Genomic DNA, 16,153 nt, shown 5'->3' with positions numbered 1-16,153 from the left:
CAGGTGTCCAGCAAAGAGACAGAGTGTCTGAAATTCAAAGCTCACCAGCACTTCGAAGTGGGTCTGATCCAGCCAGCAGCCGTGACGGTGTACGAGTACTACGCCCTGGGTGAGAGCATTCGTCGCCCGCTCCTCTCGTTAGCACCCTGGCCCCAGCAATGGAGTCAGACAGAGCCCTGGAGCAGTGCTTTACCTGATCAGGACAGGCTTGATTCTTATCAATTCAATCCCTCCTGGTCTTCAGGAAGGAAGGAAGGCCAGGACAGTGCCTGGGGCACTAGCGTATCAGGCAGGAGATCAGGGTTGAGCCCCAGCTCTGCTTTTGACCATGTTGCTCTGTGACTCAGTTTCCCTATCCCTAACATAGGGATAATAGCCCAGCCCCAGGAAGGAGTTTAAAAGATCAGGAGGTGCTCAGCTCTTCTCTTGCGCTGCCTTCAGTGTCTTGTGAGCAGGACTTGGGGAAACCTGAGTTTTGGTCCCAGCTCTGTTTAGAGCTGGGTTTCTTTGCCCCTGACTCCCCGGATGACCTTGGATAAATCACTTCATAGCTCTGTGCCTCAGTTTCTTCTTTGGAAAAAGCCTTTCCACCATAAGAATAACACCTCCACCCCTTTCTGCCCCCACCGAAAAAAGGAAATTGTCACGAGATTTCTGGTCTCTTTAAACCAGAGCATTGAGGCCCAGACTAAGGGCTGGTCTACGCTACAGAGTTTTGTTGACAAAAGTCAGCCCAGATCCTATGGTGATGGGCAGCAACGTAAAATCCTACAGTAGGTAGCTAGCTAGATAGATAGATAGATTCCCCAGGGAGTTTGGGACAGAGCTAGCGATTAAAGCCAGAGTTTCTGGAGACAATAGCCCTTGCTTTGTCTGTTCAGACCCTGAGCTCTTTGGAGCAGGGGCTGCCTCTCGCTGTGCGTCTGTGCAGCGCCTAGCACAACAGGGCGCTGATCGTAGTTGGAAAGTTACCATAATACATCTAATAATAAACCTGCTCTCTCTCTCTCTCTCTCTCTCTCTCAGAAAACCGCTGCACAAAATTTTACCACCCAACCCAAGACAGCGGCTTGCTGAGCTTGCTGTGCGAGGAAGACGCCTGCCGTTGCATGGAAGGTAAAGGGAGACCAAAGGGAGACGAGGATTTCTATGCTACAGGCTGGAACTGGAACTGACCTAGTGGGTTCAGGCCGGCGAGAGCACTTGGGATGCAGCATAAATGCACCGGCCCTGCTGGGTGCCGGCCCAAGATCGATGCTGGGGGATCTAACGGTTCTCGCCCATCTTGTGCTCCTAGGACTCTCACTCCGTGGTTCTCTGGTGGGGAGAATCTCCTCCACCCTGTCAGTTCCAGCTGCTACCTTCACATAGATAACATGCAAAACGACCTCTCCCTCTTGGCCAGGCCCTGTGGCGGCCTCTGTGACCTTTCCAGGTGGACGGAGAACCAGCCTGGGCATCAGGACTCCTGGCTTCTATTCCCTGCTCTGGGAAGGGAGCGGGAACTAGTGGTCAGAGCAGTGGAGGGCTGGGACTCGGAACTCCTGGGTTCTATTCCCGCCTCTGCCAGTGATTCATTGTGTGGTGTAGGACCAGACTCATTGCCTTCTTTCTGCCGTGTCTGTACAATGAGGTGACACCCACCTGTCAGAGAGAGGGGCGGGGAAGCTGAATTAATTCATTTCTGTAAAGGGCAGTGAGGCGGCTGTAAACCTGCTATTTCGGTAGGCACAGCCACGCTTCCGTTTGCTTCTGTCCCCAGAGAAATGCAGCCTGATCAAGAAACTTAAACACTCCCCCACTGACCTCTCTGTCCGCATCGAAGCTGCGTGCGAGGCTGAGGTGGATTACGGTAAGACAGGCCCTGTGTTCTGGTTTCATTCCTCCCGAGGAGGGCCAGAGCTGAGGGTGGGGGAATGGGATGGGGGAAGGAGATCTGCCAGTGATCCCAGAGGCAACGAACAGGATCCTGATCCAGGCAGAGATGAGTGCAGTGGTGTAGCGGTAGCAGGAAAGGAGTGAGACACATAAAGGGGGATGTGGTGACTCCCCCATACGGCTTGGCTGCTCCAGAGATGGGGGTTCTGGACCAGCTGTTAGCGCACTGGGCTGGGACTCCGTAGAGCTGGGATCTATTCTTGGCTCTGGCAAGTTGAGTGACTTGAGGAAAGTCATGGCCTCTCTGTGCCTCAGTTTCCCTCTCTCTAAAATACGGGATAACAACACTGACCTCCTTTGAGACCTACCGATTGTAAGAACGAGGTCCGGTTCTTTATTGGAAATGGGCGGCTGAATGTTTTAACGCGTGTTTTTTCCCCACCGGTTGCTCAGCTCTTTGAGTTAAATATTTAAAACCCGCCAAGTTTTAAACAGTCTGAATAAAACCCGCTCCCCCTTTTCAGTGAGACTGAGGACAATCAGTCTGTGCCTAGACCACCTCCAAGCAGTCATAGAGGCCTCCGGTGGGAGGGAAAGGGTCTAAATTCAACATGCATCTTTCCCCAGGCCTTTTACACAGCAAGAAAAACAGGTTCAAACCCATTCTCACCCCTTCCCGCAGCCTGCCCTTCAGTGCTGGAAATCCACCCTAGCCTAGAACAGCCCGTTGATGGAGGAAGCAGCAAAGCACATGAGATTCTAGGCGTCGACTGGCATTGTCCCTTTTGCCCCGGTGGGTGGGATTTGATTAGAGTGACCACATTTCCCAAAGGGAAAAGGGGACAGCACGCGGGGCTGGCCTGAGCCGCTTTCCCGACCCCTCCCTTCCTTCCTTCCTCCCTCCCTCCCACCCAACCCCGCACAGGGCTGGCCCACGCCGCTCACCCGAACCCTGCCTCCCCCTCCACCCACCCGCTTTGTGGGGCTGGCGTCAACCCCCCCCCCCCCACATTCCTCTGCTCCCAGCTAGGGGTCGCTCTGCACTTTTGTGATCTCGTTGGTGAGATCAAACGGGACAAATCCCCAGCTTTGCCAAAAAAAAGTTGGGACAGCCGGGACAGGGCTTAAAAAAGGGACTGTCCCAGCGCAAAGGGGACATAGGGGCCGCCCTAGATTTGATTGTATTCTATATAGGTTTTTATCCCGTAAGACACAGGTCTGGAAAGGACCCTCTGGGTCATCAAGTCCAGGCCCCTGCTCCTGCAGGCAACCCCGTGATGCCGTGCTTGCACTGCTCAGCCTGGACCGTTGCAATGGTCCCTGCTGGCCTTAGCAGCTGTCTGACTCCTGTCTTCTCGCCCAGTGTATAAAACTCAGCTGGTGACGGTGGAGCAGAACGGGATGTACAATTACTTCACCATGAGGATCGTGCAAGTCATTAAGGAAGGTAACGAACGGCCCTGGTGGGGGATGTCTGCCCATGCCTCACCCTGCCTGCCGACTGTCCTTGCAGGGTGTAAGGCTGCTCCTGTCTCACCTGCCTTGCCCTGCCCCACCCAGGTTCAGGTGCATTTTATTTCTCTACAGACTGGAGGGGGGGGCAGTGTGTGGTGTGTGTGAATTTAGTGCTCCTGGAAAATGATGGAGTAAATAGCCCCAGCTGAGAAGCACACAGATCAAGGGGGTTCCATTGAAATCAGTCTGTGCAGCTGCTGCCCCTCAGGCCTGACCACAGACCCCTGCTATGCCAGCCCCTGTCACCCTCAGTCATGACCCTTAGTCCCCCCTCCGTCACCAGCCACCATTCTGCTCCCCATGCTCACGGGGCATCGATGGCTTTTGTTTTTTTAAAGGGACAGAGCAAGGCATCCAGGGGAAGACCCGTCGCTTTATCAGTCCGGTGGCTTGCCAGGCGACTCTAAACCTGCTGGAGAACAGGAGCTACTTGATCTGGGGCCTGAGCAGCGACCTGTGGGACCTGAAGACCGAGTGAGTGTTCTGCAAGCTCTCAGAGGGGGGTAGGGTGGGCTAGTGCACTGGGCTGGGGCTCAGGAGAACAGCGTGACCTGGGCTAAGTCACTTCATCTCTGGGCCCCAGCTCCCGAACTGTTTGGAGCAGGGATAATCTGTGCAGCACCCAGCACCAGCGGGGCCCTGATGCAGGTGCTGCTCCCATAGAAACAATGGGGGGAGGGTGGGTCTCCTTAGGGCCCCGTGATCTCTGCCCACCAGGGCTGTGTTAATTTTGCATCCTGCTCCGTTTCCCAGGATGGCCTACTTGCTTGGGAGCAGCTCCTGGATTGAGCTGTGGCCAAACCCCATGGAATGCCAGCAGGGACATTTGCGTCCCTTCTGCAAGGGGCTGGAGGAGTTTGCCCAGCACCTGGTGGCAAACGGCTGCCCTTCGTAGACTGAGAAGAAGAGGACCCAGGAACATCACCGGCTGTCAGCCTTTCTGCGGGGAGAGCTCCCGTGACCCTATTTATAGCACAAATGGGAGTCACGGCAGAACCCCTCTATATTTTGCTGCGGCAGAAGGAGGGCTCACACCCTCCTGCATGCAATCCCCTACCTCTGGATCTGCGGGAGAATCTCCTTCAGCTGCTCGGAGCATAGGGCTTATGACACACAGCTACGCAGTTCAAATTTCATCCAGTAGAAGGCAGCGGTGGACACACACAGCTCCTGATATTGTGTTTTCCATAACCCGTTATCCTTGTTATACCCCCTCGGCGGCGATTTCTAGAGACCGTGCTCCGAGCTCTCTGGGCCAGACACGGTCTATGTTTTTACATGTCATCATGCTACCTGCCAGGAATGGTGAACTGACAGAGGACACAGCACGTAACCGTATCTTGTGTGGGTCGTACCCACCCCTGAGATACCCCAGGGCTCTGCCATTTCCTTACACCTCGACACACTTCAACAGTGCTTGAATTGAACTGGGTTAATCCTTGGTACATCCTCATTGCAGGAACTTTGTGGTGTCCTGAGGCATCTCTCTGGGTTTATATCTGTTCTAGCCCATGAATGTGAATAAAGTTTTGCTGCAGAAGGGGAACAGCTAACAGCCCCCATCGGGGGAGATTTATTTCATCTGCTGCTCTAGATTGACTCCAATATCCCCCTAACACTAGGGAACCTTACCGCCTCGTGTGGATGCTCTAGACTGTAAGATCTGTGGGGCAGGGATTGTCTTTTCATTCTGTGTTTGTACAGTGCCTAGCACTGTGGCATCCTGGGTGCCAGGCTATTACAAATCATGAATAATAGTCAGGAATAAAAATGGCTTTATCCCAGAATGACGGGTTTGGATGACCCTAATAATTGCAGAATAAATTGACTTCCGTTTTGGAACAGAGACTCCACAGGAGGTGCTGGTCTGGTCTGGTCTGTTTCCCCATGTGAACAAGAAAGGATGGGCCAGAGGTTAAGGCACTGACCTAAGATGTGGGAAACCTGTTAATTTCCTACTCTGAAATCCACTGCCTCTGGGCAAGTCACATGGTCTCTCTGCGCCTCAGTTCTCCCTCTGCACGAGAGCATGGCCTCACCGTGGGTCGAGGCTAAATCCATCAAAGATTGTGAAGCGCTTTGAGTTCTGCTGATGGAAAGAGCCATGTAAGAGCCATGGGCATTATTTCATTTACAAGCTCCCTGCTTAATTATTTTCAGTAATTTTGTATGATATGCAATCTTCGCCACCTCACTATTTACCCCTTTTCCCAGATCATATATGTATGCGGTGACCAGCACTGGTCCCAGTACAGATCCCTGGGGGACACCACTATTTACTTCTCTCCATTCTGAAAACTGACCGTTTATTTCTACCTTTTGTTTCCTATCTTCTAACCAGTCCATGAGAGGCCCTTTCCTCTTATCCCCTGACTGCTTAGTTTGCTTCAGAGCCTTTGGCGAGGGACCTTGTCAAAGGCTTTCTGAAAGTCCAAGTCTACTGTGTCTACTGGATCACCCTTGGCCACATTTGCTAACCCCCTCAAAAAATGCTAGTAGATTAGTGAGGCATGATTTCCCTTTAAAAAGCCATGTTGACTCCTTCCCAACAAATCATGTTCATCTATGTGTCTGATCATTCTGTTCTTTACTATAGTTTCAACCAATTTGCCTGGTACCGAGGTTAGGCTCACTGGCCTGGAATTGCCGGGGTCGCCTCTGGAGGCCTTTTTTAAAATTGGCATCACATGAATTATCCACCCGTCATCTGGTCCAGAAGCTTACGTAGGTTACGTACCAGAATTAGTAGGTCTGCAGGGTCCCCCTTTATTATTATTAAGAATTTTGAGCCAAACTTTTCTTGAATCTGTAAAGCATTTTGCGGGTCAGAACACAGAGGACTGGCTGGGTCACACTAAAGTTGTGCTTGGAAATGGGTCAGCTGATCACGGCCAGCACAGGCGGGTGTCGGCACACTGACGCTGTGCGCTTTCATCGTGTCCCTTCTCCGTGATGCATACATGAGCAGCCCGGTGGTGCAGTTGTGTGGAACTGCGCCCCAGAAGGGCAGAAAACACACACACACGCACGCGTTGGACAAATACTTCAGAGCTCAGCTACTTCAAAATAAAGTGAGTATGTACAAAGCAATCTAGGGCGGGGACTCGGCTGTCATGAGCGACCCTACAATAACAAAGCCTCAGCTGCACCCGCCAACGCTACAATAACAAAGCAGCACCTTACAGGTACACCCCTGATTGGGTTCCCTTGCAGGGGGCAGGGCCTGAGCCGGCCAGCAGGTGGCAGGGGCGGGCTGGAAGGACGGAGCTGGGCTGGGCTTCGCCGGCCGCCCGCCCCGGCCGGGTTGCAGGGACTACAAGCACCGGCGTGCTGCGGGCTCGCGGGGCGTTTCCCTCGCCCGGAGGAGCCGGAGGCGGCGCCGGCTGAGCGGGGCACGGTCCAGCACGCAGGAGCAGGTAGGCGGGGGGCTGGGCTGGGCTCTCCGGGCTCCAAGGGCAGCTGAATCCAGCAGCAAGGGGGCAAGGGGCTTCTTCCCCCCCCCTCCCCCCCGGCCACACCCACCTCGGGCGCAGGGGAGTCGCCTTGTGCTCGGCATTCCGGGGGGGCTGGCGGGGGAAAGGCTGGGGCGCGGTGGGGATCGGAGACTGGACGGACCCAGGGGTGCATTGGGAAGAGCTGCGAGCTAAGGGGAGCGGTGTGTGTGTGTGTGTGGGGGTGCACTGGGGAAGGGGGAAAGCTGCGGGAGGGGCAGGAAAGATCAGGGTGCCATGTGGGTCTGAGAGCAGGGGGACCCAGGGGAGCACAGAATGGATCCCTGGGGAGCTGGCCTGGGAACGCCCTTCCCACCTTCTAGCATGGGGGACCCGCCTGAGACCTTCCCAGGGAGAAAGGAGCCTCCTCAGCTATACATAGCCTGACCCTGCAGGATGTAGTGCTAGAATAAGCCAAGATTAGTCGGCCGGCTGCTGCCCCCAGCTGCTGTGGATTTTCCGCAGAGCCCGGGAAGGACGCGGTGCTCTGAGGCTGTTGCCATTTTGAGCAGTCACCGTGAATTTCCAGGGAGCGATGTTCAGTACAGAGTGGCTGAGCATCTCCGCTCCCTGGGATCAGGCTCACCCAGCCCTGGGAGCATCCCCTTGAGGCATGCAGCCCGTTATCCTGGACTGTCTCTTTCCGCCAGCGCGTGGGGGGCCACGTCCGCTTTGTACCGACCCGCAGTGCTCCTCACTGGATCCTGGGGTGACCTGCCGTGACTCCGTGCCTCCTCTGACCCGCGGGGCTGGGTGTAACGCTGACACCTCCTCTGCATTTCGCTGTTGTTGGTGTTACAGGAGCCCCTAGGCTGAGGCCCAGACGCCGGCTGGGTGTAAGCAGGGTTATAGTTGTCCCTGTTTTGCAGATGGGGAAACTGAGGCACGGGTCTGCCGTAACTCGCCTCAGGTCACACGCGTGGAAATGGAGCCCAGTTCTCCTTTCTCTCCCCGTCGCTTTAGATTGTGAGCTCTTTGGGACTGTCTCTTACTCTGTGTCTGTGCCTCGGCCTAGGGGGGACCCCCCCCCCCCCGATCTCAGCTCTGTCTGCTGGGTGCCACCGTGCTACCAAATTCCAATGGCAGAAGGGTTGTGTTGCAAGGGCCTTTTGCGCTATGGGCGGCTGGACTTCGTTTCGGGCCTATCCCGCCTACGCAGGAGTCGGCTGCGAAAGCCTGGCTTTCGCGCTCCCTTTTCGAAGAGCGGCTCTCCCCTCGGCTGAGATAAATGGAGGTTATAACCGTGCGTAACTGAACAATAAATCTGGAGGCTCCTCCTCGCGGGCCCATCATTAATTGCCCCATGGCCCTTTGCCAGCTCTAGCTACCCGCTCCAGCGCCTGCCCAGTTGTGATGGAATTCTCAGCCGGGCGAGAGCCGCAGGATGGATCCTTTGTTCCCAAAGAAATCAAAGCTCCCGGCCTTTGATTGGTTATAATTCTCCACCCAGCTTTGCGTACGGCCTGAGAGCCAGCCTTGCCGAGTCTGAACTGGGTCAGGGGAGAGATCCAGGGCACAGATCTGCCATGAATAACTGAGATCCAGGGCAGGAGTTGCCAGGAGGAGCTCTGGCCCCGTTAATTATTAATGACTGACTGCCTTGGCACGCCGCCTTGGTTCCCTCCTGTTGTGTCTGGCTTGTCAAAGGGATCAGTTGACTGAGTCCTGTCGTTGGCCAGTTTGTAGAGTTACTAGATGTGTTGTGGGAGCCCCTAGAGACGCCATCTGAGATCAGGGGGCCCGTCGGGCCGGGTGAGAGCCAGTCCCCTGCTCCTCAGAGCCTAAATAAACGAAGGAGGAGAGGGGAAACCGAGGCACAGAGAGCAGCAGTGACTTGGCCGAGGTCACCAAAGATCAAGCCGGGAAATAGAACCCAGGTGTCCTGTCGCGCTGCTCTGCCTCCCCGTGCTGTGGATTCCCGACAGAGCTGACACGGCCACGGCTACGCCCCAGGCATTCCAGCCGCGCAGCCATAGCCCCGCAGACGCAGCCTACGGTGCCATTGGGGGCGAGGTTTCTGGCAGCGTAAGAGCATCCCCCTCCCTGGGCGATGGGAGCCAGGGCCGCAGAAGTGTATGACCTAGCTGCGGCTACGCCAGCGCCCGGGGGTGGGACTCGTCGCTCTCCAGCGCGCCGACCGCTGGGCCGACCCGTTTGACGCGTGGCGAGCAGGGCCCGGCTGCAGCAGCGAGAGGCTCAGGCGGTTCCATACTTGCATGACGCGTTCTCCCCGCGGGAGGGGGATGGGCTGAGGCTGGCGCCGCTTCACCTGGTGGAAATCCTCCCCGCGGAAGAGATGAGATCAGAGGCTGGCGGGGGAAGGTGCTGCCTGCCGAGGACAACCCGATCAGTGAAGGGGGGGGATGGACTGGCACAGCCGAGTGGATCAGTGGCCTGACACCTAACGTCCGCATACACTCGACCCACTAACCCCACTCGCCTCCCAGTGCTGGGGGCAGAACCCAGGAGTCCTGATTCCCAACGCTTCCCCCCGCTGTAACCGCTAGGCTCTGCTCCCTTCCCAGAGCTGGGAACAGAACCCAGGGGTCCTGAGTGGCAACCCTCCTATTCCAACCACTAGATTCCACTCCCTTCACCTGTCATGGAGCTCTTCTGACCTGACTTCTCTTGCCTGGACAGACAGACAGACAGGGATGTCCTGCAGGAACGTGCTCCTGACTGGCTGCTCCTCTGGGATCGGGCTTGCTCTGGCCGTCCGGCTGGCTAAAGATGAGCTGAAGAGATTCCGAGGTGAGACGGTCAGGGAGGGGATTGAAAGAGGAGGAAGGTGGGGCGTTGGGCGGGGGAATGTTAACGATCTTACTACTTCTACGGCCTTTTGTCCCCATGAGTTTATAGCCTACGTACAGAATCACTTCTCCCACCACTGAGATGCGGCCACCTCTGGGGTGGGATGTGGCTGCTGTTGCAGAGATGGATGCAGCCAGTGCTGAGATGCAGCCAACTCTGGGGTGGGATGGGGCATGGTAACTCTTTATGCAGGGATCGCTCAGCCACCACTGAGATACAGCCACCTCTGGAGTGGAGCACAGCCACTGTTAATGCAGAGATTGCTCAGATGCAGCCACCTCTGGAGTGGAGCACAGCCGCTGTTAATGCAGAGATTGCTCAGATGCAGCCACCTCTGGAGTGGGGCACAGCCGCTGTTTATGCAGAGATTGCTCAGCCACTGCTGAGATGCAGCCACCTCTGGAGTGGGGTTTGGCCGCTGGGTAACAGCGGCACAGCGGCACCGCATGATCGTTTAGGACAAGACGTGCCGAGGGCTTTGTTCAGGCGAAGCTGCAGGGAGAGTCTGGGGAGACCAAATGTAACTAACCGAATGGGACGGGGCAGGGAGCTGTATCTGACATCTTGGATCGGGTGAAAACTGCCCTGCCGTCTGTGTTGGGGCAGGAGCCTGGTTTAACCCCTGGCCCGGTATATGGCACCATTCTGCATCCCTGCGCCCACTTGTGCCACACCAGGACATGGCGGCCAGCCTTGCCTGCAAGGGGAGAACGTCCCCTACTGAGCCCCGCTCCCTGCAGCACCTGTCTTTGCCCTGGGAGTCTCCCATCCAAGCACTGACCAGGCCTGAGCCGGCTTATAGCACAGGAGTTGGTCCCTGAGCTTCCCGGCTGGTTTGATGCCTCCCCCCTCACCCCATCTCTCTGCTTAGTCATTGCCACCATGAGGAACCTGGACAAGCGCCAGGCCCTGGAGAAGCAGGCGGGGCCGGCACTGGACGAGACCCTGGAAATCCGCCAGATGGACGTGACCAGCGAGGAATCCATCCGGCGCTGCGTGGAGGGCATTCCCCACCGGAGAGTGGACGTGCTGGGTAGGAGAGTCGGCCTGGCCTGGAACCTTCGGGGCGGCGTGAGCTGCCTTTCTTGGAAGGCCTCTGGTGGGGGAAGGTTGGGTGACTGCTGCGCTCTTCCCTGCAGACAGTGTCACTCCCTTCCCCCCTCCCTGCATAGACACAGTGTGGGATTGGGGGCTGGAGCAGCTGGGGGGTTCCTCCAGAGGAGGGAGTCTAAGGAATGGCTTGTCTTGGGTACCTTGGACTCCACCCACATTGACACGCCCATTTAGACTCCACCCACTTTTCTAGCCTGTAACGTACACCTTACAGGTGGATTCCGCATTCCCACCCCACCCCTCACGCCTCAACTCCCCCATCCTGTCCCCGTCCCCTGGGTACACCAGTGGCTCGTCCTGGGCTCTCACACACGTTGGTAAAGGGGCGTGAGTCTCAGAGTGGAGGCTGGTGTAAACGGAGGAGCTGGGTGACTTCGCTTCACCCCCACTAAAAATCCGGCTGCAGGTGCGAGGGCAGGTTATGGCTCTTCACCTCTGGGGTTGCTGTGTGTGGGGGGGAGGAAGGGGAGGGAATTGAGCCCAGGATCCCACCCGCGTGACCGGCTGGCCTGTGGGGATGCCCCCCCTCTTCCCTTGCAGTGAACAACGCGGGGCTGGGCCTGATCGGGCCGCTGGAGAGCCAGAGCATCGCCGCCATGCAGAGCCTCTTCGACACCAACTTCTTCGGGCTGGTGCGGCTGGTGCGCGAGGTCTTCCCCGACATGAAGCGCCGGCGCCGGGGCCACATCGTGGTGATGAGCAGCGTGCTGGGGCTGCAAGGTGGGCACCTTCCTCTGCAGCACGGGGCGGGGCTCGCTGGCTGGTGAAGTCTCTGCACCTACAAGTCTTTAAACCAGGAGCTGAGGACTGCAGTAACTCAGCCCGAGGTCGGGGCCTATGACGGGAGTGGGTGGGCGAGGTTCTGTGGCCTGCCTTGTGCCAGGAGGTCAGACTAGATGGGTGTATTGGTCCCTTCTGACCTTGGAGTCTGTGAGCTGGGGGTGGGGTCTGCAGCCCCTGGGGACCGGCTGATTTGGTGTGGGGGAGGGAGACAGGTCCAGGCTCCTGATGGGCGGAAACCTTCATTGAGCCCCAGCCTGTCCCCCCACGGGACACTGATTTCCCCCCCCCCCCTTCCCCTTCTGGGACCCCTCACCGAGCCCTGGGCTTCCCCCCCATGGGAACACCGATCCCATTGTGCTAGGTGATGTATGTTATTTATTAGGTGTATTACGGTAATGCCTAGGGAGCCCTGGCCCTGTAAAAACACCGAGCAAACAGCTGGTCTCTGCCCCAAAGACCTTCCAATCGAAATGTAAGTCAGGAGAGGGGCTGGGGAGCCCCCGGAGCTGGTGGGACAATCACAGCCAGCACGACGGGGCAGAGGTCTCAGCTCCCCAGCGGCCGACCCCTTGTCAAGTTCTGGGCAGACCTCACGGCAGAGTAAGAGCCGCCCCCTTGGCCAGCCCAGCTCCCTCCCCTCCCACGGCTTGACCCCGGGGGGCTGAATCCCTCTCCCCTCTGCCCCCAGGCCTCCTCTTCAACGACATATACTCCGCCTCCAAGTTCGCCGTGGAGGGGTTTTGCGAAAGCCTGGCCCTGCAGGCGCTGAAGTTCGGTGTGAAGTAAGTCGGGGGGGGGGGAGGGGGGAAGGAGGGCAGGGCTGTGTAGGGGAGATGAGCCCCACTGCGAGGGGGGGGGGGGGGGGACATTCCACCCCCCCCCCACTGGAGACTTTGTGGGGTTGCAGGCAGGCGGCTGGGAGATGCCCTGTAGCTCCATTGATCCGTTAGAACGACCGGGCAGCCCCCACCGCTGCGAACTTCCCGGATGCTCACTTAAGGGGACCGGACCAGCCAAGGCTGCGGGGGCGGCTGGAAGGGTTGATAGCTCCTGTGGGTATCTTGGCACCGCTGGGCTAGTGCATGGTGCGTGCGTGGAAGGGCAGGTATTGATGCGGTGCTGGGGGTGGGACCCGCAGGGCTGGACGTGCTAGGCGTAAGGAGGATATTGGGTTACGTGGCCCAGGCGTCTTAGGTGTCAGTGAAGGGAGGTGGGACTGCAGAGTTGGTGGGAGAAAGGGATGGATGTGGGGCAGTGAGGGGGGGCGGCAGATGGAAGGAGGGATGGAGCAGTGGGTGGCTAGAGGGAGGAAGGGACAGACGGACAGACGGGAGGGCGGATGGATGGAAGGAGGGCAGGGTGGTGTGCTGGGGAAGGCGTAGCAGGTGGGGTGCTGAACTCTAGGGACCAGTGGTCTAAAGAGCTGAGACAACAGCCTATACGACCCCGCGCTCCGCCCCATGGGGCAGCTCCCATCTGCGTGTCCCCTAACGGGCCCGGAGCCAGGCCCTGGCTGGATATAGGAGCTGCGATGTCTTTCCTCACCATCTCCTGCTCCCCCCCAGCATCAGCCTGATCGAACCTGGGCCGGTGGTGACCGAGTTTGAAAGGAAACTCTACGAAGAAGCCGCCAGCATGGACCTCTCTGCCGTCGACCAGGAGACGCTGGACATATTCCAAGGCTTCTACATGGCTTATTCCAAGGAGGTCTTCTCGGCGCTGGGGCAGTCCCCGGACGAGGTGGCTGAGGTAAGGAGACGTCTCCCCACCTCTCTGTGCTCGCACTGACCCGCTACCCGCTCTGCTCCAGCCACCCAGGACTCGGTGGCCATCCCCACGCAAGGCTCATGGACACTGCCACTGGGGACCCAGGGAAGAGGGGTGGGGAGTTAGATCCGATGGGCCCGCTTGGCCTCTGTATCTGCCGCCAGGGTGGGGCGGGGTGTGGGTCTGTGTAAGGGCAGGGCGGCCAGTGGGGAAGCAAGCATGTTGAGATCAGTAGATGAAAAGCACTTTTGCTGAGGAGGGCGCAGCTACCCCCTTTACAGAGGGGAAACTGAGGCATGGAAAAGGGGAGGGACTTGCAGAGTTGGGATAGAACCCAGGAGTCATGCCTCCCAGCCTCCTGCTCTAACCACCAGACCCCACTCCCCTCCCCGAGCTGGGAACAGAACCCAGGCCTCTTGGCTCCCACCCCTGTGCTTAGCCCACTACAACACCCTGCTATGGCCTCTGCTGAATATGGGCAAAGGTTCAGGGTGTAGCTCGCTGGGCCACATCCCCACCTGGTGTAAGTCAGCCCAGCCCTGCTGAAGATTCAGGCTTTCTTAGAGTGTAAGATCTTCTGGGCAGGTCCCATCTCTTTGTTCTCTGTCCGTACAGCTCCCAGCACAGTGGGACGTGGGCCATGCCTGGGGCTCCTAGGCCGTACTCATACCAGTAATAAGTGGAAATCAGAGCGGTGCTGATTTACACCGGCTGGGGGTCTGGCCCACTGCGTCCAATGGAGCAATGATCATTTATGTTATCGTAGCGACTTGGAGCCGCACTCATGGACCGGGCCCTATTGTGTCAGGTGCTGTACATTATTTATTCAGGGTATTATGGTAGCGCGTAGGAGCCCTAATCATGGACTAGGCCCTATTGCACTGGGCATTGTACCTTGTTTATTCAGGGTATTACGGTAGCACCTAGGAGCCCAACTCTCGGCCCAGGACCCCATTGTGTTAGGTGCTGTACATTATTTATTAGGTGTATTACAGGTAGCACCTACGCACCCCATCCGTGGCCCAAGACCCTAATGTGCCAGGTGCTGTACAAATACCAGCTGGGGATCTGGCCCGTTAATACCAGGGCACTGTGGCTGATTTATCCGAGTGGGGGATCTGCCCCAGGGCGTATCAGTGAGTGGGTCGAGTGTCTAACAGGCAGGCTGCTCTTCTGCTCTCCCCAGCACACAGCCAAGGTGATCCTGGAGGAGAAGCCGCCCTTTCGCTACCAGACCAACAGCCTCTACACGCCCATGACCACCCTGAAACACGCCGACCCCAGCGGCAACCTGCCTCTCAACGCCTTCCACCAGCTGATCTTCCAGCACGACCGGCTCTTCAAAGCCAGCCTCAGCCTCCTCAAGATGCTGCAGTGGAGGAAGAGGAGGGACCTGGCCTATAACAAGTCTCCTTGAGACGAAGGCACCAGCCCCCTTCCTCCTCCTCCCTGGACAGCGCGGGGGCCCAGGCCCCGGCAGCTCCAGCTGTAGCTTCCTCACCCCCTATCCCTACCTCACCTCACCCCACCCCACCCCATCACGTGACCCTAGTTTTCATTGTGAACAGCCTCTGTAAAAGCACAAAACATTGGACCAAGAGGGTGAAGTGCCAGCGCAGCAGGCAATGTGGGGGGAGAGGGCAGTGGATTTAGAAGCATGGATCTACTGGGGGGGCTAGCAACACCCCCTCTTCGTCCCCCCACCCCCCTTTTAACCAAGTGATTTTTTGTATCTTTTATTTTTCCTACATCCATTTGGGGTTTTAAAAGGATTTAAAAAACAACCTTTTAAAAAGTAGAGGCGCCAGTGCTGGGAATAGGACCCAGGAGTCCTGACTCCCCTCCCCACCCTCAGCTGAGGATAGGACCCAGGAGTCCTGGCTCAATGCTCTAATCACTAGACCCCACTCCCCTCCCACGGGTGGGGCTAGAAATCTGGATGTGTTAAGTTCTCTCCCCTGCTGGACCCACTTGTGGTCCCAGTTTTGCTTCTACTGTGGGGGGTGATCAATATCCTCCATGAGACAGCCCAGCCGATGTCTGCCACGGCTTGTGGCCTGGGGGACAGGGGCCAGCGGGCACCAGGCTGTGTCCCGGTGATGCTACAAGGGACGCCTGTAGGAAGATGGCAGGGGTGGCTCCTCCCAGGAGGGGCTGACTGCCGTACTTGCTGGATCCAGGGAAGCACGGTTGCCGGCAGGCTGGGCGGGTACTAACACAACCAGACTGGGAAGACGCTCAAGGGTTCAGTGGCAGGGAGTGGAGGCAGCGAGGCAGTTCAGCTGGCACCACTTAGGCATGCCTCAGGGAGAAGCACCAGCTCCTAAAAGAGGGTGAGCATTTTTCTATTGACTTCCAGCCTGCGGCCTGTCCATCCTGGCGCTGCACCCTCTTACGGCCACTTCCCTGATCCTCTCCCCCTCTCCTCAGTCTCACCCCCGGGGAGCAGCTGGCCCCTCGGCCAGCACCTGCGGTAGCGCTAGGAACCAGGGCCTAGATTGTAGCATTGGCAGTGACTCGCTCACTCCCAGCTGATCAACCTCGAGGGATGCAGGAGTCCCTCTCAATAAACAGAGGTGCTGGAGCATGGTGCTGGGGGGTCCGTTTTTAAGTCCTGGGAACTATCCAACAGCCACCGCCTGCGAGGGGGCAGGAGTTCATGGGATAGCCACGGTCTCAGCCAGCAGGAGCTCTTCAGGAGTCATTGACCGGCGGCTGGCCGGCCGTTATACCACCATCCCTGCTACTTAGGGCCCGTTTCTGTAGCAGCAGATCCTCTCGCAACTGAGTGTATT

At 57.6% G+C, this 16,153-nt stretch overlaps 2 protein-coding genes across 2 annotated transcripts in view; both read left to right on the top strand.

The window, feature by feature from the left end:
* Positions 1-5,240, top strand: part of LOC137161288 (complement C3-like) — a 43,621-nt gene extending 38,381 nt beyond the window's left edge. Inside the window, exons 36-41 of the mRNA XM_067560421.1 lie at positions 4-109; positions 1,027-1,116; positions 1,763-1,852; positions 3,242-3,325; positions 3,732-3,867; positions 4,147-5,240. Of these exons, the coding sequence (XP_067416522.1) occupies positions 4-109; positions 1,027-1,116; positions 1,763-1,852; positions 3,242-3,325; positions 3,732-3,867; positions 4,147-4,288 (648 nt within the window). The 3' untranslated portion in view covers positions 4,289-5,240. The remainder of the gene's footprint in view (positions 1-3; positions 110-1,026; positions 1,117-1,762; positions 1,853-3,241; positions 3,326-3,731; positions 3,868-4,146) is intronic.
* Positions 5,241-6,696: 1,456 nt separating this feature from the next.
* On the top strand, positions 6,697-16,146 carry LOC137161287 (retinol dehydrogenase 8-like). Its single transcript, XM_067560419.1, has 7 exons — positions 6,697-6,809; positions 9,525-9,635; positions 10,567-10,728; positions 11,349-11,528; positions 12,280-12,373; positions 13,157-13,340; positions 14,545-16,146. The coding sequence occupies exons 2-7, from the start codon at positions 9,539-9,541 to the stop codon at positions 14,773-14,775; spliced, it is 948 nt and encodes a 315-aa protein (XP_067416520.1). The 5' UTR covers positions 6,697-6,809; positions 9,525-9,538; the 3' UTR covers positions 14,776-16,146.
* Positions 16,147-16,153: the final 7 nt, after the last annotated feature.

Source organism: Emydura macquarii, unplaced genomic scaffold (assembly GCF_026122565.2).
Source record: "Emydura macquarii macquarii isolate MOO-44397 ecotype Brisbane River unplaced genomic scaffold, CSIRO-AGI_Emac_v2 contig_2292, whole genome shotgun sequence".
NCBI lineage: Eukaryota > Metazoa > Chordata > Testudines > Chelidae > Emydura > Emydura macquarii.
The sequence above is the reverse complement of the archived record's forward strand: the minus strand, read 5'-3'. Positions and strand labels throughout refer to the sequence as shown.